At 34.2% G+C, this 23807-nt stretch overlaps 1 protein-coding gene across 26 annotated transcripts in view; it reads left to right on the top strand.

Annotated features, from left to right (window-relative positions):
• The window catches only part of LOC106878999 (chromatin remodeling protein domino), a 137416-nt gene that overhangs the window by 101532 nt on the left and 12077 nt on the right, over window positions 1-23807 (top strand). For 18 of the 26 annotated variants that reach the window (XM_089365221.1, XM_089365214.1, XM_089365222.1 and 15 more), the window contains 4 exons: window positions 490-783; window positions 5061-5321; window positions 16932-17138; window positions 22492-22819. In XM_089365221.1, coding sequence (XP_089221347.1) covers window positions 490-783; window positions 5061-5321; window positions 16932-17138; window positions 22492-22819 — 1090 coding nt within the window. The remainder of the gene's footprint in view (window positions 1-489; window positions 784-5060; window positions 5322-16931; window positions 17139-22491; window positions 22820-23807) is intronic. The other 8 variants (XM_089365226.1, XM_089365225.1, XM_089365224.1 and 5 more) reach the window with 2 other exon arrangements.

Genomic DNA, 23807 nt, shown 5'->3' with positions numbered 1-23807 from the left:
ATGTAAAAAATTGTCTTATTTCGATAATTTCAACCAATCACTGACAAGTATTCAGTTGTTTATATTTACTCCTTTGGCTGATTAAGCCATAGCTTCGTTTTATTTGCTTTTTTCATTTTCTTTTTTTTCTTTGTTTTATTTGCTTTTTTACCCTAACCCTAACCCTATCACCGATAGAATTGTTTCAGAATCGTTTGTTTATGTAGTCAGCGCTTAATGTATATCGGCTGAATGGACGTCAGTGATTGGTTGAAATTACAGAAATACGACAACTTTAACATGGAATAACTTAGGGATTTCTTTTTTTTTTAAGAAGACTAAAAGAAAAAGATGTTTTATATGACACATTCTACCAGTGTTCCAAGTTTCAAAATGTTTCGTTAATGAAAGATGTGGCCCCCGTTTTAAAAAAGATCCTAATGATTTGTTATGTTTAAAAAAAATATGGAAAAATCCTAATTAAATGCTTTTGAACTTTTTTTTTCACAGACAAAGAATAACCGACCAATCAAAACAAGCCAGCTTTATGGGCAAGATAGCTATGCTGCTGTTACCACTCTGTACTCTGGCCGTTTTGATATGATAAAAAGTCTGGCAAATAAACGACAGCCTCCACTAAGGCAGACTACCAACCAAGGGCAGAAGAATCCTAAACACACATCTGTGCTTCAGAGCAGTGGAATTAACTATGACTTGCCATTGGATCCAGTTCAAGTTGCTTTGATCAGAGCAGAAAGGATTCAACGAGAGAAGAAGCAGAACCAAGCTGCTGCAGCCGCTGCTGTGAGTTTTCTTGTTCACTTTGGTTGTCGCTATTGTTTGTATTGGTTTGAATATTACATTTTACAGTGCAACTAGTATTTGTTACATTTCATTGTATGACTGTAGTTTGTTACAGTTCATTGGGTGAATGGTGTTTGTTACATTTCATTAAGTTTCCACCATTGTAGTGGATCAACTGATACAGCAACTTTTTTCTCCATTTTATATCACTGCACTTCATCAGAAGCGTTTTTGACACCCTCTTCTAAGTCTGAGTCAGACTTCATCAGTTTAATGTGCTTTTCATTAGGTTCACACATAGTTTTATTGATAGGGAGTATCATCTTGTGCATTATTCTTCAACTGGTCATCATTAACATCAACTGCTATTTGTTGTCCAATAAGTAACCAAGTTTGTTCTTTTGAACTGTCTGATAAACACTTCAAGTTTTTATATCGTGGATCAAGTGCTGTTGCAATCTGTAATAATATCTCAATACTTTTCATGTCAGCTACATGTTTGCTGAAGTCATTAACAGATACTGCCTTGAATCTAGCTATATAACCTGGATCATCATCATTTACAATCATGTGCTTTGTCAAAGACAATAACAGTGGCAATGCAAAGTTACACGACACATATTTTTCACCTCCCAAGCAGGACCATAACCTGATAAAATAAATCTAAAACGTTGATGTATTTTGAAATCTTTTCCCAATCAGAATCGAACAGTTTTAGACCTTTATATTGCTTCTCTTTGTCTGGTGATGATTGCTTCTCTGGCCTGCAGCAGACTCTTTAGCATTAGTAAAGTACTGTTCCATCTTGCTGTAGCTTACACAATAGTGAATCACTACAATTCTGCAATCCCGTTGTGTGGATAGGGCTTTGTTTAAAATGTCCTATGATTTTTTCAACATTTAACAAACAATGTTTCTGTATCTGCGGCTTTAAACCCATGCAATATGCTCAACTGCAGACTATAAGCCCAACATGGAATATGAGCAAAACCAGTTTGGTTAGCAGCTGAAACCAAATTTTGTGCATTGTCTGTTTCTAGAACCTGAATCTTCTTTGTTATATCCCAGTCTTTTACAAATTGTTTATATAACTCAGCAACATTGTTAGAATAGTGACACTCAACAACATGCACACATTCAAGAATAACACTTATTAAAATTCCGGTCATCAGCAATCCAATGGCCGGTGATTCTGCAATAACTTTCATTACCTAGGAATGTCCAAAAATCAGATGTTAGTGCAATTGCCTTTGAATTTTGCACTGCTTCTTTAACCCTTTCTCTTTTGCTGTTATAAATATCAGCCAACAGTTTATCAATAGTGCACTGGCAAGCTACTTTATATTTGGTATTTTGAAGTGCTGTACGCAATACTTGCCGAAGACCATCATCTTCTACAATTAATATTGGTCTGTCGCTATTAGCTATCCAGATTGCAAGTGATATTTTAATGTGACATTGTACAGTAGCTCTCACCGGATGATCAGACCGATGATAAAACTGACTCAAAATAGTCTGCTTGGAGGTAGGTGACACCGCCGCTGTAGACTGACTAAATGAAGCTGACTTTGCAAGCTGAGGTTTTAAATACTGTAGCAAGTGTTTGTTTTGAAGTAAGTGTTATCAGCGGTTTTGATATTGCTGTCAGCCAACAATTTAAATGCAAATTATTCATGTAATCGACCTGATAAAGGTTTATATTTCATAACTCGCTTCTTCTCTGCTGCCATTTTACTGTCGTTATTATTGCTTCCTGACTTCTGGCACATTTATTAATGATGGGTAGAAAATTAAATTTGAAACCGCTTAATAAAAATTTTATAGCTAAAATAAATTAACGATTAATTAATCTTTAAGTTCCACAGCCCTAAAATATATATATATATATATATTTATTTATAGTATCTGTGTTTGTTCCCCCAACATTGCTTGACAACCGATGCTTAGTGGTTCAGTGAAAGAGACCGATAGAATAAGTACTAGGCTTACAAAGAATAAGTCCTGGGATCAATTTGCTTGACTAAAGGCAGTGTCCCAGCATGGCCACAGTCAAATGACTGAAACAAGTAAAAGAATATATTTATATTATATATGTATATATATATATGCGTATGTGTGTATATGTGTGTGTGTATATATATATATATATATATATATATATATATATATTATTATGATTGACCGTTGACTGGACACTATTCAATTTTTTTTCTCCGTGTTTTTCTCCTTGTCTCCGTATTCTTTCTGTTGAAGAGCGTAGCTCGAAACGTCAAAGACTTTCCGTATTCCCGAGCGTCATACTAATACATCCTTTTGTTATTTGCACCACCTGTCCTCGTCTGTTGTTGTTTTTTCGTATATTCTCCCATATATATATATATATATATATATATATATATATATATATAAGAGACCAAAGTGTATGTACACCACTATATGTATATAAAAACGAAAACAAAGCAGGGAACAAGAAAAAACATGGACGGGTCATTTGGAGTTTTCTTTCATCAGTCGAGAGCTCCCAAAATTACTGCAGAGCTTAATGACCACGTCAAGAACCCAATTTCCACAAAAACTGTTCACTGGGTGCTGCACAAAGCCGGATTTCACGGGAGGCCTACAATCAGAAAACCACTACTTTCAAAAACAAATGTTGCAGAGCGTTTCGAGTGGAGTAAAAACCTACAGAATTGGTCCCTAGAGCAGTGGAAGAATGTTATTTTCTCGGATTAGTCATCCTTTACCTTATTTCCGACCACTGGCCGAGTATACGTGTGGAGACAGCCAAAAGAAGCATTTGGCCCAGACTGCCTTCTTCCAACTGTTAAACATGGAGGAGAATCTGTGATGATCTGGAGGGCTATATTTTGGAAATCCTCCAGTCCAATGGTTTCCCTTCATGGCAGAATTAATAATCAAGACTATTTAAGCATTTTATCTGATCAAATTCCTCCTATGGTTGCGGAACTGTTTCCAGAGAGAAACGCAATCTTTCAGGATGATAATGCACCAATTCACACAACTAAAGTTGTTACTGAATGGCATGAGGAACATTCTAGTGAAGTTGAACAATTTATCTGGCCACCACAGTCCCCAGATCTCAATATCATTGAACATTTATGGTGCATTTTAGAAAAACAAGCAAGGAGTCGATATCCTCCAACATCATCACTACAAGAACTGGAGACTTTTTTTAGCTGAGGAATGGACAAAACTTCCTTTGGAAACAATTCAAACTTTGTACGATTCCATACCTCGTAGAATTTAAGCTGTAATTACTGCCATAGGTGGTCCTACCCCATATTAAAATAAATTCGTTTGCAATTTTAAGGTGTTTCCATTATTGTCCATGCTGGCATGGGTTGGGTGGCTTAACTAGGGCTGGTAAGCTGGAACGCTACACCAGAGTATAAATGCGTGCTTTTACATGCAACCAGCACGGTTGCTCTTTGTGTGATACTGGCATCTTCCACAACTGCGATTGTGATTAGCTTGATGGGTCTTCTTCTCAAGCATGGCTTAATGCCACAGGTCTCGGCCATTGCCTCCATGATGCTCAATGCTTGAAATGACAAAATAAGTCATTTGAAATTTGAGAAAATAGTCTGTTGAGGAGCACTAAACTATAATTATACCCCATATTTTCCCTTTGTGGTCCCTTCTATTTTCTTTACTTTAAAATTAATAAAGAATAACTATACAGTAAATTGTGGAAATGATATTCAACAAAGAACCATGTGTAGGGTTGGAAGGAGTAAGTGTCTCAGAATAACTGTTCCTACATTATAGAAATAGGAGAGGGGCCTGGGAGAAAATTTGGAAAGAAAGGAAAAACCTGAAATTTTGTCAGTCTTCTTTCCCTTTCTGCCTACCAAGTGTGTGTGTGTGTGTGGTTAAACAGATGTTTAAAATGGAGATAGGAAGGTACTTATTTAAAGCAGCATTGAAAATAGAGGTGGTGATTACTCTTTTTGCTTCTCAATTTACTGAATTCAGAATAATGATGTCTCATGAGAAGGATTTGTCTTCTGCTTACTTGTTTTTGTAAAAATTAGGTTTTCTAAAAAAAATTTCTTTATAAAAGTTTGAATGTTTTTTTAAAAATATTTTTAACAATGTGTCTCTAGAAGCTGTTTAATGAATTAAGATAATTAAATACAATCAAAATATAATGGATATATATATATATATATATATATATATATATATATATATATGTGTGTGTTTGTGTGCATATCATTGTCCATTCAATTGATGTTTTGTTGGTATTGATACAGCATGTTTCAACTGAGCAGCAGTTAGCCCTACAACGCGCACAACAACCTGGCCAAGTTCAAGGTCAAGTTACCCAACAACAGCAGCAATCACAGCAACAACAACAACAACAACAGCGGCAACAACAACAACAACAGCAGCAAGTTCCACAGGTGGTTGCTGCTGCTGCAGTAGCGACTCCCCCTACACACGTGTCTCAGAATGTAGCAGCAGTCCAAGCCCAGCAACTTCAGTCTCTCACCAATGTCTCCAGTTCAGTTATGGTAAGCACAACATTGCATTTCCTCCCCTGAAATTTTCTATTTCACTTGCTTGTCTTAGTCTGCTTCCTCCATCCCTCCCTTCTCTACCATTAGTATTGAGTTCTTCTTTCTTTCTCTCTCTCTCTCTCTCTCTCTAAATCTGATCTCTCTCATTTCTTCTGACTTAGTTTATTTTTCTTTTTGATTACTCCCTCTTAATACTTGCTTACTTAAATAGCAATTCTTTATTAATTGTTTATTTCATCCTATTTCTTTTTTTACTTCCTTCTACTTAACCCTATAATGTCTAAGTTATAAATAAGCTGAAAATAATGAAACTGCTAGGTATTATAATTGCTTACATGTAATAATGTTGTTTCTTATTTAGGTACAAGGTCAGTAATTATGGGAGGCAGTGGGATTTAGTTGATATTATGAACCATGGTACTTGACTGGTGCTTTATTTCATTGACCTAGAGATGATAAAGAAAAACATTGACCCCTTTAGAATTGGAACTCTGAATGTAGAGCCAGAACTGTAGCAAGGCATGTACTCTCATGCTGTAACAATTCTGTTAATTCACTATCCTACTATATCTAATGTTGATAGTGTGAGCTTTCAGCTTTGTTGTTTTCTTTCCATATGAATAATAATTGAAGCCTCAAGAATTCTTAAAAAGGCATTATAGGGCTAACTTTATATTTCTTCTTTTTTTTTTTCACTATGTTGTGTTTATCCAAGCGTGTCTTGTCTATCTGCTGTTCCTCCTCACTGTATCTACATCTCCCCTTATTTTTTTCTTTCTCTTTTTCTTTTGCACTCCCATACTACCCCTATGTATTTTTCCTGTTGCTTATATATCTCATTTCTTCACCCTATACCTTACACACATACCATATCCAATATATATTTTGTTTCTGTGTTGTGTGTCAGTACTTGCAAAAAAAAAAAAAAGAGAGACCACATTTCCGAAGCCCTATCTGAGATAGTTTTCTTTCCCTCTTGTTGCTGTCACCAATATCGAACCCTAATTAGGGTTATATCTAACCCTGATGTATCTGCTGTACCCTTTTACTTTGTCTTGTTATATTTCTGCTTGATATGCTCAATATTTTGTTTAGTGCAGTCATAACTTATTGTTGTCTTTTGCATCTTTATATTTTCCTTTTTTTTTAATTTTTATTTAAGTTTTTTTTTTGCAACTACAATGTTATTTTAATTTTGCTCAAGTATCTCCTCCCACTAATAGTTAAAAAATTGTGAATAATTAATTGCAGGGTTTACAAATGATAATATATTATGCTTTATTTTTATGATAAATAAAATGAAGACTAGTATAGATTAAGTTCTTGTTTGTTCTCAGTTTCAGACTTACTTGCCGTAAACTAGTTATCACAATGCAAATAACATCAACATTAATTAGTTAGTTTAGGACAAATTGAATAAACATAAATTAAGAATAAACTAATCTAGCTGTTGCTAATTTCTTTTTCTATTTTCTCTACAATTAGTTACGCAACTTTTCATTTCGTAAAAGGAAATATTGTGCAAACATGTCGTTGCTTTTGGTTTTTGTTATTAGGCTGTGGCTGTATTGGAGCATTGCATCGAAGAAATTTTTCTTTAATCAATTATTATTATAAAAGAAAGTCTTGGATGCAAAGTTCAGTGATCACTTCATCAATTTCTGTCTTGTCGGGTTTTTACTTTTGTGGAGTTACTTCCCCTTACTGATCACACACACACACACACACACACACACACACACACACACACACACACGCATGCACACGCACGCGGCTGTGCAGTTTGTTTGTCAACCTCATAATTTTGGGTTCAGTCTCAATGCATGGCACTTTGAATTAATAGCTTTTACTGTAGCCTTGGGATGATCAGAACCTTTTGAATGGATTTGGTAAATGGAAAAAAAGCCTGAAAGATGCTCATATTGTATGTATGTGTCTCATTGTTAACGAGTGTCACTGTCATACAAGCAGTGACCTTTGTTTCCAATCTGTCATGAAAAAACACATCTGTCCATGAAGAAATATTACCTTGCTTGAAAACGGGAGACGGTCAGCAACAAGAAGGGCATCAGGCTGTAGAAAATTTACCTTAGTAAACTGTCTGACCCATGCAAGCATAGCAAAGGGGACATTGAAACAAAATGTATGCACGCACACACACACTCATGTACACATGTGCATGATGGGCTTCTGCTCAGTTTTACCAAATTTTTGATCAACCTGATTGTGTAGTAGATCATACACAGTGGATAAGAACCCAGAGCTATATGGTTTCAAAATGAATTTCTTTAACCACGCAGCCATTCTTGTGTCCATATGCCCAAATGTCTTACAACTTCATTTCCCAAAGTTGGCATTTTCTTTGTGGCATAAAGGAAACATTTTCCTAATAAAAGTGTCATTTTACTATGAAAGGGCATTTTGGTTTAAAATTCAAGATGTGAGAGAGAAGTCAGTAGGATTTGAAACAAGAATGGAAATAGCCAGAATTATGTTATAAGGCATTTCACCCAATGCTCTAGCAGCTCTGCATAATTCATCATAACAATTGTCATTGCAACTCTGCAAATTCACTAACTGTAGTTGAAGTCTATGTTTCAGTTGATAGCAAATAATTTTAACATTTATTTGTAATGACATTTAATTTGAATATATTTTCAATTTTTAGAAATTACAAGCGATGCTCTATAACACTTGCCACACTCCAATAAATAGTGTAAAAGCATTTAAAAGTTTTGATGTCCCTTATAATTGTCATCATGCATTTTTGGAAACTATTTTAAGGCATTTATAATACATATTGCATAGCAAAGATCACAAAGAGTACCAGCAGCAACCATCACAGAGCTGGACTTTGCATATGATATAACACTCATATTTAATGAAATAAATCAAGCACAACAGCTGTTCAGCAGAGTAGAAACATCAGCTGCCAAAATTTGACCTATACACAAATGTCAAGAAAACTGAAAATGTCAAATGAATCTGAACTGTTTGCTTTGAACGGTTTCAAACTGAATGTTGCTGAAGACTTCAGGTACTTAGGTGGTTGGGTGAGCAGTTCAGAAGTAAACATCAAGATCAAGAAGGTAAAAGCTTGGACAGCCTGTCACAAACTAAAGAAAATCTGGAACTCCATATTGCCCAGGCAAATCAAAATGAAGCTATTCACTGAAACTGATGAATCAGTGCTTTTATATGGTAATGAAACATGGACTCTGACAAAGAAATTATCAAACAGGCTTACTGGATGCTACACAATGATGCTATAAATGATCCTGAATGTGAAATGGCAGCATCATATGACAAATGGATGTCTTTATAGAGACCTGATGAAAGTTAGTGAGAAAATTAGGTAAAGATGGCTGTGTCTATCTGATCACTGCATGTGCCACCCTGATCTGGAAGCATCCCAATTCGTCTTGTGGAACCCACTTCATGGTGATATAAGAAGAGGAAAATGTTGTCACACTTACACCGACAACTTGATTCCAGACACTAGCTTGAAATGTATCCAGGACATTGAGGCAGTGATGATGGACTGAGAAGTGTGGCAGGTAGACTTCGTTGCTATGGCCCAGGTTGCAAACTGGCCATAATAATGATGATAATTAAATTGAAGTTTGTTGTATTTTAGTCTATTGTGTTAAGGTGTAGTTTAACTTCATTCAAGCTTCATCTCAGATATATCTTATTATTATCATCATCTTGACTCAGGATTGGGCTTATTCCTGGTAGAGTTTATGTGGGTAGCAGATAACCTTAGATGATATCCACAAGATTTCAATATGTCATCAAGTGCTCACAACCCTTCTGATGAACTTTTCTGTTCCTAAAAGGTTAACTTTCTGTAGAAACTCTGCAAGACATTCCATTCCAGTCTCCTTTATTCATTTGTCTATGTCATCCCTCACCGTCACCAATTACCACAGGTACAACCTTTACAGATTTCATCTTCCAAATCCTCACAATCTCAAAGTATAAGGGGTTGTATTTTTCCAACTTTTCAACTGCTTTCTTCAAAATCCTTGTATCAAATGGACATGATGGATCAGTCAGTAAACAAATTCAATTTTTCTTGTTTATAACTGCTATGTCTGACTTGTTTTGTTCAATCTTATCCATTTGAATGGGAAAATCCTACAAAATCTTGCTTGTTTCTGACTCCTGTATGCTTTCTATCTGATGATTATATCATGTAATTACTACTTCAAGCACCCATTTCTGACCATGTTTCCAGTGTAAAAACTTACATATTTTGATCATATCTCCATTTCTTATATTCTCCTTGGGCCAACTTGAGCATTCTGACACATGCATTTCACTGACACATTCTCCTATGCACATATTTTCACAAGCTGTGTGTTTGCAGTGCCTGATATTGAGCTGCTATTATAAAGCTCTCTGTTTCAGCCTAGTTCAGGTTTTTATTCCACATATATCCTCAATGGCTTTTCGAAAACTGACCATACAAAGGTTTCTCATCAATTTTGAATTCCATTCTTGTCCGTTTCTCCTTTTCCTGCTTTCATCCCCTGTTCTTTATTCACTGCCCTTAGTAACTTTTCTGTGCTGTTATGCAAATAATCATGTAGTCTGCTTTGTTCCTTCTTCACATACACTTCCATAGCAATTAAGCCTCTTCCACTCTGGTCACTCTTCAAGTACAACTGATTAATATCAGCTTTCAGATGGTGGGCTCCATACATAGTCAACGACTTTCTGGTTTTTCTGTTAAGTTTCTGCATTTTGCCTTTTGTCCAGTTTATAATTTCCAGCTCTGTATCTGAAAACTAGCATTGCTCTTGAATTAATTGCTAATAATAATAATAATAATAATGGTTTCAAATTTTGGCACAGGGCCAGCAAGTTCAGGGGAGAGGGTGAGTCAGTTACATCAACCCCAGTGTTCAACTGGTACTTATTTTATCAACCTTGAAAGGCAAAATTGACCACAGCAAAATTTGAACTCTGAATGTACAGATGGATGAAATGCTGCCAAGCATTTTACCCAACATGGCAATAATAATAACAATTATTTATGAAGATTGACATGACTCTTCAGGAGGTAGATACACAATGAGAAGAGAGCAATATGATTTGTATTAAATAGAGATTGACTCTATTTTAATTGAATTAAACAATATTTTGACAGTATGCCTGTCTTTCTTAGTTTCAAAATGGAAAATTGAAAATATGAAAATTCAAAATTTGGACTGGATAATCCTGCATTCCTTTTTAGACAAAATGACATCATCAATTTTTGCTTTTGCTAACAAAGAAAAAACAGGAAAGTCAACACTTAGTCAAAATGTTTCATGTAAATGTGATATAATTCACCTGTTACTCTGTTCATGTAGCTTTAGTAATTCACAAATATATTTATCCTCAGTCTTTTTAGGACTGAAAGTGTAGTTGTCAGAATATTTTCTGAGAAAGTGTGAGGTGTCAGATCACTCAATGGTTTTTCATTTTACTTTTTTATTTTTTACTATCCTCAGAACTAAGCTCCTCTACTATAAAGCTGTTATAATTTGGCAAATATAAAGCTGTTTGTTTTCAGCTTAAATATTTTGTTTTCAGATGTGTATCCAAAAGTATATAACAATAACAAATGGTTTCTACAGATTTCACTGTAGCTCCCTTTTCTCGTTCTATTTCTTCACATCTTAATACTTCACAGTTTTCCTGTGTGAAATTTCTCACTTTCTAGCAGTAAGACATCGGTGCTATGTTCCCAATAATAACCAGAATTCAGGCATTTGAAAACAACTTGTAAACAAACTCAATATTTCCACTTCGTTTTACTTACTTTGTCCTTTTCCTTCTAGTAAAAATAATTGTCTAATGGTTATCTCCCTTGTTACAATTATCTCCCCTTCCATTAACATCTTGCATTTGCTTTCTTTAAATTTCGTCCTATTATTTTTTTCTTTGCTTCTCTTTTGTGTCAAAACATCACTCCTTCAGAATAATTATGAGTAATTATAATGTATTTGATAGTAATACATCCGAGAGCTATCAATGTTTTACATCAAAATCAAAATATTTTGAATGCTTTATACTGAAACATTTTTCACTGATGACGCAATCAAAAATTTTATCTACATTTTAATTAGAGCAATAAACTTCTCATTTTAGCTGAGAGTATACCCTCACATTTGCTTTTAAGTGTGTGTACTTTATATATATTACATGAGCGTCTGTCAGTGTGCTGTAATTAGTGTGTAGGATGTACTTTAAGTGAGTATGTATAAAGATTAAATTTTATCAATTGATTGATTATCTGAATATAAAGTAATTAATAAAGAGAAAATGTAACCTTGAATAATGGCAATACCAATTTCGAAAATTATTTCTTTAATTTGAGCTTACACAGACTGTCCCTTGCCATTCCACATAAATCTGATGCTCCAATCCCCCCTCTCTCTCTGTCTCAATCAGAAACAAATTTTTTAAATGTGCTGAATTTTATTCTTTCATTCTTTAAGTTGTTTTAGTTTTCACTTATTGGACTGTAGTCATGCTGGGTCATTTACCTTAACCCTTACGTTACCAACCTGGCTGAAACCGGCTCTGGTTCTGAGTACAAATGTCTTGCTTTCATAAGTTTTGAATTGAAATCTTCCACCAAACCTTAGTCACTATTTATGTTCGTAACACTAGCTGAATGATAGCGAAGTTATTTTACTAAATTCTTTGTTATATTTAAAGTAATTGAAAGAAACACTGAGCATCTCAACAGAAATATGATGATAAAAGGGTTAAAGGATTTAGTCAATAAATTAACTGCAGTGCTTATTTATTCTTGTGGTCTCTTTTTTCATGAAATCACTAGGTTAGTGTTAAATGATGAGATACAAACATGCAAATGCACACACAAACACTCAAGCTTCCATACAGTTTTCATCTGAAAAACTTACTCATGAGGCATTGCTTGACCTTGGGTTAATGTACACAGTGGGACTGAACCCCAAACCATATTGTTACTGAGTAAACTTCCTAATGACAGTGCCATGCCTGAATAATTATTATTATTAAGGTGGCGAGCTGTCAGAATCATTAGCATTCTTGGCAAAATGCTTAGCAGTATTTCGCTTTTCTTTATGTTCTGAGTTCAAATTCCATCGAGGTTGACTTTGCCTTTCATCCTTTTGGGGTCAATGCATTAAGCATCAGTGAAACACTGGGGTTGATGTAATCGACTAGTCCCCTCCCCCAAAATTTCAAGGTCTTGTGCCTTCAGTAGAAAGGATTATCATTGTTATTCGTGAGATTTGTATTGTTTGCTTTCATTGCATAACCAAGCACAGCTTTGTGTCTTGAGTATGTGCAGTAGTCTGTTTTTTTTTGTTGTTTTTTTTTGTTATTGTAATTGTTTTGAAAGTGTGCTGTGTTCCTAACAGTGCTATTTTCTGTGTGGTATTTCATTTGTTCTGAGGTTGTGGTTATGTATTTGTCTGCATGCTTGTTTATCATTCCCAAATCACCTGTTATTATAGGGATTGTTTCTGTTTTCAGGCCCCCATATTCGGGTTACCTCTATTTCCAAGTCTTTATATTTAGATACTTTCTCCATCTACTTTAACAATACATCAGTATTGGGACTGATATATGAGACATTCCTTTTTCTGATCATCCTTGAAAACAATATCCGGTTGCTTAGCCCTGATCTGAGACTGTTGCCTTGCTTTTTCAGTAGGCATTTTCTAGTGTATGTTGTACCATCTCTTTTCTGATATTTCATAATGCTGGCATAACTACTTGTGTATATTATTATTATTATCATTATTATTAAAGTAATGTTGCAACACAATTGTTAGCATGTCAGATAAAAAATACTTGGTGGCATATCTTCTGTTTTTATGTTCTGAGTTCAAATTCTGCCAAGGTCAACTTTGCTCTTAATCCTTACAAGGTTGATGAAATAAGTACCAGTTGAGCACTGGGGTTGATGTAATTACATAGCTCTCTTTCCCCAAAAAATTTCAGGCAAGAAACCATTCGAGCATTGTCGATGCCAGTACTGTCTGACTGACCTTCGTGCCAGTGGCAAGTAAAAAGCACCCACCACACTCTTGGAGTGGTTGGTGTTAAGGAAGGGCATCCAGCTGTAGAAACTTTGCCAGATTGGATTGGAGCCTGGTGTAGCCATCTGGCTTGACAACTCTCAGTCAAACCGTCCAGCCCATGCTAGCATGGAAAGCGGACGTTAATCGACGATGATGATGATGATAACTGAAAACAAAAACTCACTCGCTTACTCACCTTCTCTTGTTTCAGGCCATAGGTCATAACCTGGCTAAGAATTGTATAAAAGACACAAGAAAGAAGGAATAATAATAATAATAATGATGATGATGATGATGATGATGAATACAAAATGTAGCTAAGTTTGTCCACTGGAGATAGTGTGAGAAGTATGGTCTTGAAAGAACACAAATAATATGGGTATAAGCCAGAAGACATCACTGAGAATAATGAGTCTAAACTCATATGGGGTTTTATAACCCACTGTGACTCAGTGGTTGATGCTTGGAGACCAGACATAGTTGTAGTGGATAAAGGGAAGAAAGAAACCAAGATCATAGATATTGCCATACCTAGGGATGCTCAAGTGGGTGACAAAGAGCCCAAAAAGATTGAAAAGAACAAGCTACCAAAAGACAAAATTGCACAAATGTGAGCAATGAAGAAAGTAACTGTTGTCCCAGTAGGGTCACTGGGAACAATAACAACCAAGTTTGAATTATATGTCAGAAAAACTGGAATTGACAGAAGGGTAGACATGCTTAGAAAACTTCTTTATTGGGGATGGTGAGGATTTTTGAGATTGGTACTTGGGTATTAAGTATCATGGAAAGATACCCTATGAGACCTTTGACAACGGGTTGTTGTCTGCTTTACCAAAATTAACTGGAGCAAGTGAAACCAAAAGTTCTGAGAGGTGAAATGGAAATAATAATAATGATGATGATAATAATAAAAGCCCGAATGCAGTACCAGGCAGTGGCTCTATCATGTACATTGTTTTGTCTTTGGTATAAAAGATGGGCTACAGCAAATATTTTGCTCAATACCACAGATTTGCTTAACACTTGTCTGACCTTAACCAGTTGAGCATGTCCCTTGGTGGCTGACGATATGTGCATCTCTGATCATGAGCAGAAGTAGTGGGGGAGCATCATAGCCATGTGTTGAGAGGAATTCTTTGGGGTTTGAATAATTCACCTTTGGAAACATGGGTGTTTTGCTCAACATCTTTAAACAACCCTTATTCAGGGACCTTTTGAGCGGGATGGGCTACTGGACCTGAAGAAAATTCTAACTGGGCCCCACCTGCGAGGTCATGCACTGTTTATTTCGATTAATATAACTGCTCCTGATTTAGGCACAAGACCAGCAATTTTCAGGCAGGGTCTTAATCAATACTGTCAACCTCAGTACTTGACTTATATTCTATTTTATTGACCCCTGAAAAGATGGAAGGTTGGAGTTGATCTCATCACATAAAAAGCTGCAAGGCACTTTAGTGATTCTGCAAATCTGCTTCCGATAAAAATAATAATAATAGCATTACTTTTTTTCTATAGGCACAAGGCCTGAAATTTTGTGAGAGGGAGCTAGTTGGTTACATTGACCCAGGTAGTCAGCAGGTACCTACTTTATCAACCCTGAAAGGATGAAAGGCAAAGTTGACCTCAGTGGAATTTGAACTCGGAACACAAAGACAGATCAAATGTTGCTAAGCATTTTGCCCAGTGTGCTAACAATTCTGTCAGCTTGCCACCTTGATGATGATAATGATTTCAAGTTTTAGCACAAGGCTAACAATTTTTTTTTGGGGGGGGGGGCGGATAAGTTGATTATATCGACTCTAGTGTTTAACTGGTAGTTATTTCATTGAGCCTGAAAAGATGAAAAGTAAAGTTGACCACAGCAGAATTCAAACTCAGAACATAAAGACTGGTGGAATGCTGCTAAGTGTTTTGCCCAGCATGTTAAGTTCTGTCAGCTCACTGTCTTCACAATAACAACAACAACAACAACATTAATAATAATCTTACAAATATTTGATGAGTGAAACTATTTGAAGTAGGGCTATTTTTATTGGTCTAATTTCTTTTTGCTTTGGCGTTCATGGAAAATATCAAATAGAGAGGTCTGTTTACCACATTTGTATAATAATATCAAGAAATTGTGAGTTCCAAGGGAACTTCAAGATCTAAACATTAAGATTGTTTTTGTTTACCATCATAGTTGAATAATTTTAAAGCAATATGTATGAAGAATGAATTTTATCTAAGACATCTCAATGCTTCTAAAAGCAAACTTTGTTTGCTTGTTTACGTTTGTCGTAATCTGAATATATATATATCCATATATATCTTACATCATGATTGCAATATGTGTGTGTGAGAGAATGCATGTTCACAAAAATACTTAATATATATTTTATCAAGGTGTAATATATCCATAAAGGAAATGTGCTCATGACTTGTTCACTGGCTCAAATTTTACTTCAACTACCTTTGTGTCATATCTCAGGGCAAAATCTATAACCATTTAATAATTATAACTGAAGGAGAGAGAGAGAGAGACCTGTGTGTGTTTTCTTTCCAAATCTTCATGTATTTGGGGATCAAGATAGCAGAATATGGTTGTGGTTGTTATATAGTTTTGGTGTTATTCGTGGCTAGAAGGTAAAGGTGGAACATGAACTGGGAGATGATAGTTCCAGATAAGTAGTTTGGAATAATATTTATGTTCTAAGGGATGAGACATGAAAGGACTAACTTTGATGTTGAGTTATGTTACTGGATGACCATGAAACTATAAAGACAATTGGTGAAATAATTAAAATAAACTCTTTACAACAATGCTAGGAACTAAAACTGTGTGCATATGCACACACACACACACATATATATATATATTGTAGTTGTTAAAAAAAGATGTTCACCTAGTATTGGAATAAGGTTACTCTTAATAAGGATGAGGGTATTTATAATAAAAGTAATGAGGAGGGTTAAAAATTATAATTTTATTTCATGTATTTATGTGCTTTATTTTGAGTTATGAAAATTAATTTTGATTTGATTTTTTTTTTTTAAATCTTGAAGTCTTTTATTTGCATGCTAATTGTACAATGTTTATTATATTGTTGTCATGGCAATATGATTTATTTGTTTATTTAATGTCTTTATTGAAAGCTTTTTGTTATTTTGGTATTTTTGTATGCATATTTGTGTACCAAATGTTTATAAAACCTTGGAACAGTTTTCATTCTTTAGAACAAATATAATTAAATTATTTTGGTTAAAAAAAAACAAGATGAAATTTGGTGTTCTTAGTGGAATGTTATGTACATTAATTATTCAGAGTAATTTTTGATAAAATATTGATTGCTGTAATTGCATAAACAGTAGTCAGCATGCATTTTTACTTTAATTGAAATTGAGATAGTACTAAAAAAATACATTTAAAAGCTTGATTACCAGAATTGCTATAGCTGTGTGTTAGCTGTTCCATGACTTTATATAACTGTGTACACGTTTCAATATACCCATGCTGTGTCATTTTCTGTCATTACCGTCCGTACAGCAGACAGGACTGTTACAGAAGGCTGATGTTGCACCTTTAGCAGGAGTGAGGCCAACTTCAAAGGCTGTGTCTATCTCATGTCCCAAAGGAAATGGTAGAAGCATTTTCATCAACACCACTGGCGGCACGGCATCCACAAATACTTTTGCTGCTTTCAACAAGCATATATCACAGAGTCTCTCAAACAATCCCCAAGCCACTAGAGTTGTGAGTTTCTTACTTTTGACACCATCAGCTGGTATACCTTTATGATGTTTTTTGACATCATCAACATTTGTCGGTTAAAAACAACAAGCAATAAACTTTTTATTGGTTTAATCTTTAGTATAACAGAAGAAAGTTAAGTTTACAAAAAAAAAAACACAAAGAGAAAAATGATAAATAAAATCAGAAAAGTAATTTAAATAGTGTCTAGACAGTTATACTTTAGATATAGAATGTGAGATCTCTTTAAAAAACAATTGGATTAAATTCTTAGATTACTTACAAATTGATGATGATGGTGGTAATATGAATTACTGTAAGGGTAACCCTTTATCATTCAGATTACTCTGTCAAAAGTAATGCTTATATATTCACATTGTTTTAAGTTAATAATGTATTATCTCATAGCTTTGAGAGTTCAAAGATGCGATTGTTTATTTTTAGAATGACATTGTAGGGTAGGTGTAAGAGGCTGAATTTGGCCAGTTTGAACATAAACCAGGTGGACTATTTAGGCTTGATATGGATGGTTTAAATGTTAAAGGGTTAAGTTCTAGATGTAAATATATATATATATATATATATATATAATAATTACTTTGTTATCTGCAACAAAATGAGTATTAGATTAAAATTACAATCAGTATATTACATCTAACGTAAATGCACCATTGAAAGCCAAATTAATTGTGATATTCATTCAGAGATATTTCTTATGGACATATTAGTAGACAAGAGTTGTCCAGCAGCGGGAAGACTTTTGTCTTGTACTGAAGTTTTGTATTTTCCAACAAATTATCTCCAGTTGAAATACCCCAGTAAATTTGACTATCCGTAATGTATTTATATGGTACAGAGGTTGCTATACATGCACGTGTGCACATATACACATTACTATAATGATGATTTTCAAAACAGTTGTTTGGTAGAAATGAAATTAGAAGAAACAGTAGTAACTTTACTAAAATGCCTTTATGGTATTTAGTTTCATTCCATCTGCATTTTGAATTCAAATTCCACCAAGGCCAACTTTGTCTTTCATCCCTCCAAGGTTGATAAAACTGTACCAGTCATACACTCTGTTTGATTCAATCAGTTATGTCCTGCCTCTTTCCTACAATGTATGAGTTGGTTATACTTTATTAGAAATTATTATTATATTTTAATCAACTAATTTAGAAAATTAGTGTCTTGTTGAAATGATTGGACCCATTCACAGACAATGTTCTCATGTTGGGAAAACAAGGGGAAAATGATTTTTTTTTTCTGTAAGGCCAAGAAGAAACTGATACTTCGAATGTGGCTATAATGAATCTAAAGATCTTATTTCATACAGCACTGCTGCTGCTGCTGCTGCTACTACTACTAATAATGATAATGACTACACAATTGCTTGGTGCTTTAATGTTGATGCTTTGTGCAATATTTTAAGAATTGTAATTATTAGTACTCATAATTATTATATATACCACAAAATTGAGTTCAGAATATTGGGAGATGAATAAAAGTAAAATAATGTATATTTTTAGATTTGTGTATTTTTCTAAGGAAGTCCAAAGAATGCAGAATTTTATTTAGTCTGTATTTGATTTAAAGTTGAATAGAATTAGTATTAATAAACAAAAACTAAAGTGGAGAAGTGTTGGTAGGGATCATAAAATTTGAGTAAATGAGTTTTATTGTTTCAAGTATTTGGTTTTATCCAAGTTGAAAATCCCATTGGGATTGTTCTTGCTTTTCATTCATGAAAAACCTATAAAATAGTGGGTGCAATATTTTGCGGTCTCAATTCAATTGACTAGAGTCATCCCAAGACACCTTTTTTTTTTTAAACTTTATAAGAAACTGAATTAGGATTTTAGACATGGCAAACAGGAAATGAACTCACATTATTTTTAAACATTGATAAAAAACAAAAGAGGTAAACATACCCATAATCATACAAACTTTAGTTTACTCTTCACCAAAAAGAAATAACACATGCAATTGTTAGCTTATTTCTTAGACAGACATGTTACAAATAGTTCAGTTTTCATGAGAAGTATGCTACAAAATTTCAAGCAAAATTCAATAAGTAATGGTAGAAAGTTATAGGATTGGAGTTAAGAGTAACCAGTCTTGTTATGCCTCTGTACAGGCTTTATTTGTTCACTGGATCAAATACAATCAATTATGATTTACGACCTAGCTCACAATTTGTTTGCTAATATTTCCTGCTTCTTGTGGGTAATAAATTTTGAAGCACAGAAAAAGAGTGAGTGACTCTGTGTGTGTGTATGTATGTATGTACACACACACACACACACACACACACACACACACACACACACACACACACACACACACACACACTCTGTGTCCTTTAGAAATAGAAACATTAAGTTTTCCATGAATTTTCCATGTCTTGTACTTGTGTAGTAAGTACCATGCATGAATTTGTTGATATTATTTTCATTTCCTTGGAATCAACATATTTTTGCCTTGTTGTTGGCCATGGGGCATTTACTTGTATGTTTTTTTTTTCTTTTTAAGTATTTTTTTTCTTCTTTACTTGTGAAATTGTCATTTACCATTATTAAAGAAATCATATTTATTATCACTACTATTACTACTACTACTACTATTCTATTTTTATTTGCCAAAACTCTTCTATTCATCCATTTGGAGCCTCTCTTTCTCTCTCTAATATTCACACTTCTTATGCTTACTGCTTGAGAAGTTTTAACCTTACTTAATACTCTTTAATTCAGTTTTTCTCTAAATTTTTTTTCTTTTAGTTTTAAAAAATGTTTTTTCTATCGTGATATATTTAAAATTGAATTTAACTACACACCAAACTAAAATCTTAAACATGATTTTAACAATAACAAATTTTTTATTCGATAAAATTATTTTCAAATAATTACTAAATTTTTAGATAAAGGTTTATTACTTAAAATTTTAGATTATTACCTCCATTTTTATTTTTTAAATTTTGGAATTATACATATATATATGTATGTGTGTGTTTGTGTGTGTATGTGTGTGTTCCGGACTGTTGCCATAGTAATGAAGCTAAATCATGCAGAGTGAAGCCGTTTGGAACAACTTGACCCTGAACTCTTCTGTGCATGTGCACTAAGTTTTAATGTTCTAGCTCACTTTTGCTGTTTACAGCAGTGCTTAGAAGGAAGGTGTGTAGCATGTGATCATTGTGTTGCTCATAACAGAGAAAGTTCAGCAGAGAATCTACACCAAATTTTGCCAAAGATTGGTAATATTTGCTCAGAGGCCTACGCAAAATTTTCAAAAAGTTTTCATTGTTCTCAATACAGTCAAAGAAATCTTGTGCAACTGAAACTTAAGTGCTTTTTTGTTCAGCCGAAAGCAGTTTTGGCACAAACCTGGCAGACAATGTCTCAGATCCAAATTTTCAGTGATAGTGAACTGAACTATAACTAAACTGCACATCCTCTGATAACTCACGGATGGTGATTCAAAAATTTCCCCTTACATCTGCGATGTTTTACTTAGTTCTGCTGTCTCAGAACATTCATCCCTGGACGTCCATCTTAGAAACATTTGAACCACTCATACACTCATCTCCATACGCTTTCTGCAACCTTGTGTAGACCTCTCAGCAGGTATCGCCATGACAACATTCTCTGTCATAGTCAATGTAATGATCACACCTTCCTTCCAAACACTGCTGTAAACAGCAGAAGTGAGCTGAAATATTAAAACTTAATGTGCATGTAAAGCAGTTTTCATGGTCAATCTTTGTTAAGCAGCTTCACTGTGCATGCTTTGGCTTTGTTACTGTGACTCCAGTCAAGATACTTACTGATCAGACCTTGTAAATATGTTTATATATGTATATATATATATATATATATATATATATATATATATATATATAAAGGTTTCCATTAACTTTTTGATATATGTATATACAGGGTTGGTCAAAGGTCACCCGACAGTAAATCAAAATTCCATAAATACTATCTGTAATTCTGTATTGACTGGATTGGAAAAGATGTGTCACTCAAGAAGGACTTCAGTTTGAACAATTTTCATGATGTTTCATATTTAGATGCTTCTATTAAATTCATTCAGTTGTTAAACATAAATAGATCTTGGAATTAAATGGCTTTCATTTGCTGTCAGGTGAATTTTTGCCAACTGTGTGTGTGTGTGTTTGTGCGTATGTATGTATGTATGTCTATATATCTATATATCTAAGTATATATATATGGACATATATGTATGTGTATATATATATGTAAGCATGTATGTGTATATATATGTATATATGTATGCGTATGCGTGTATATATGCATGTGTATGTGTGTGTGTGTGTATATATATATATATGTGTGTACACACATGTATATATGTATGTGCATGTATATGTGTATATATATGTATATATATGCATATACATGTGTGTGTGTGTGTGTATATATCAGGTGTCAAAACCATAATGATATCCGTGGGGCAACTGATGATGGAGGATTGTTGGTGTGGCTGTGGAATAGTATTATTGCACGTCGTTTTGATATATATAAACATACTTATAAAAATATATATGAATGTATGTATGTATGTATATATATATATATATATATATATATATATATATATATATATATATATATGTGTGTGTGTGTGTGTATGTGTGTGTGTGTGTGTATATGTGTGTGTGTGTGTATATGTATGTGTGTGTGTATATTATGTGTGTGTGTATATGTATATTTGTGTGTGTATATGTATATGCACATATATATGCATATATATGTATTTATATACATATATATATGTATGTATATATATGTGTATATTTGTATATGTATGTATACATATATTATATATATACATAACATATTATAAATGGTAAATTTTTACCCATATATGAATGTATGTAAGTGTTTGTGTGTATATATATTTATGTAAGTATGTTTGTGTGTATGTATGCCTGGAAGTATACACACACACATATGTGTGTGTGTGTGTAGGTATATGTATGTGTGTGTATATATATATCTTCATATATATATATTATATATGTATGGATGTGTGTGTGTGTGTGTATATATATATATGTGTGTGTGTGTGTGTATAGATGTGTATGTATGTATATATGTATTTATGTATATGTAGATATATTGATATATACATATAGATATACATATGTGTGTGTGTATATATACATATATATATATATGTGTGTGTGTGTAAATGTATATATGTGTGTGTGTGTTTGTATATATATGTGTGTGTATATGTATGTATATATGTATATATGTAATTATGTATGTGTGTTTATAAACATGTTTGTATTTATTTGAATGTCTGTATTTTCTTTTTTATTTATTAGGCTGTAAGCGGTAATTTGACTTCTGCAGTTCGTACAGCAGCACCTCGGCAGCCAATCTCACTTACAGTCCAAGATATCAATTCTGTATCTGCAAGTCAAGTGGCAGCACAAGTTGCAGCTGCACAAGTACAGCAGCAACAGCAGCAGCAGCAGCAACAACAACAGTCAGCTGTTGCACAAGCTGGGACGTCAGTGCAGGTGACCACAGCCACTCTTCAAACCACCGGTGCTGCTGCATCTGTTCTTCCTGCAACAAGTCTTACAGCTATGCAAATTAATTCACAAAGAATTTCTGCTTCAAACTTGGTTGGAGTTGCTACGACAACAGGTGATGTTTTGGTTTCTTTTAGTTTCCTTCAATTTCTATACATATGTACAGCCATTGTTTTGCAATCGTGGTTTCAGGTTCAGTCCCTCTGCATGACATCTGGGGCATGTGTTTTTAATTATAACTGCAGTCTGATGAAAGTGTTGTGTGTCACTTTTGTAGGTGGAAACTGAAAGCAGCCTGTTTTGCGTGTTTCCCAGTGAAGGCACATGGCTTAGTGGTTAAGGTCACGAGTTAAATTCCCGGAGGTTCATTGTGTCTTTGGGGTAGGCACTTTTATTTCACTTTGCTCCAGTCCACTCTGCTGGCAAAAATGAGTTGTACCTGTTATTCGAAAGGGCCAACCTTGTCACATTCTGTATCACACTGAATTACCTTGAGAACTACATTAAGAGTATCAAGTGCTGAGATACTTCCATGTAAATTTCATGAGCAGGCTGTTCAGTTGATTGGGTCAACTGGAACTCCCATTGTCATAACCAATGAAGTGCCAGTTAAGTTGAGCGTGTTTGCTTGTCTTGACATCTTGTAGTTGTAAATGAGCATCACTGTCATATAAGCTACATTTGTTTTTGTGGAATCTTCTGTGAAATCATGTCCAGCTGTTGTAATGTTTGTGCTCAAAGGACCTGAGGAAATATTACTTAGCTTGAAAACAGGTGTGAGTTGTTGGCACTGAGTGCATCCTGACATAGAAAATATACCTAAGTGAATTTTGTCTGACCCATGCAGGCATGGAAAAGTGGACATTAAAATGACAATAATGACAAATGGTCATATGGTTTTGTATTGTGTCCTTTCATCCACCTAACTGTCTCTCATTGATGGCTTTTCTGCAAAGCTTGCACTTTTGAAATGTGGCTGATAAAAAGAAGTTGTCTACTAAAAGAATTTTAGAAATTAAAAATATAAGCACATAGTATAGGTTTAACTATAGACTGTTAATGATGGTGGTGGTGTTGACGGTGGTAGCAACACTGGCATGAAT

The sequence above is a fragment of the Octopus bimaculoides genome, chromosome Z (assembly GCF_046866305.1).
Source record: "Octopus bimaculoides isolate indiv1 chromosome Z, ASM4686630v1, whole genome shotgun sequence".
Taxonomy (NCBI): domain Eukaryota; kingdom Metazoa; phylum Mollusca; class Cephalopoda; order Octopoda; family Octopodidae; genus Octopus; species Octopus bimaculoides.
The sequence above is the reverse complement of the archived record's forward strand: the minus strand, read 5'-3'. Positions and strand labels throughout refer to the sequence as shown.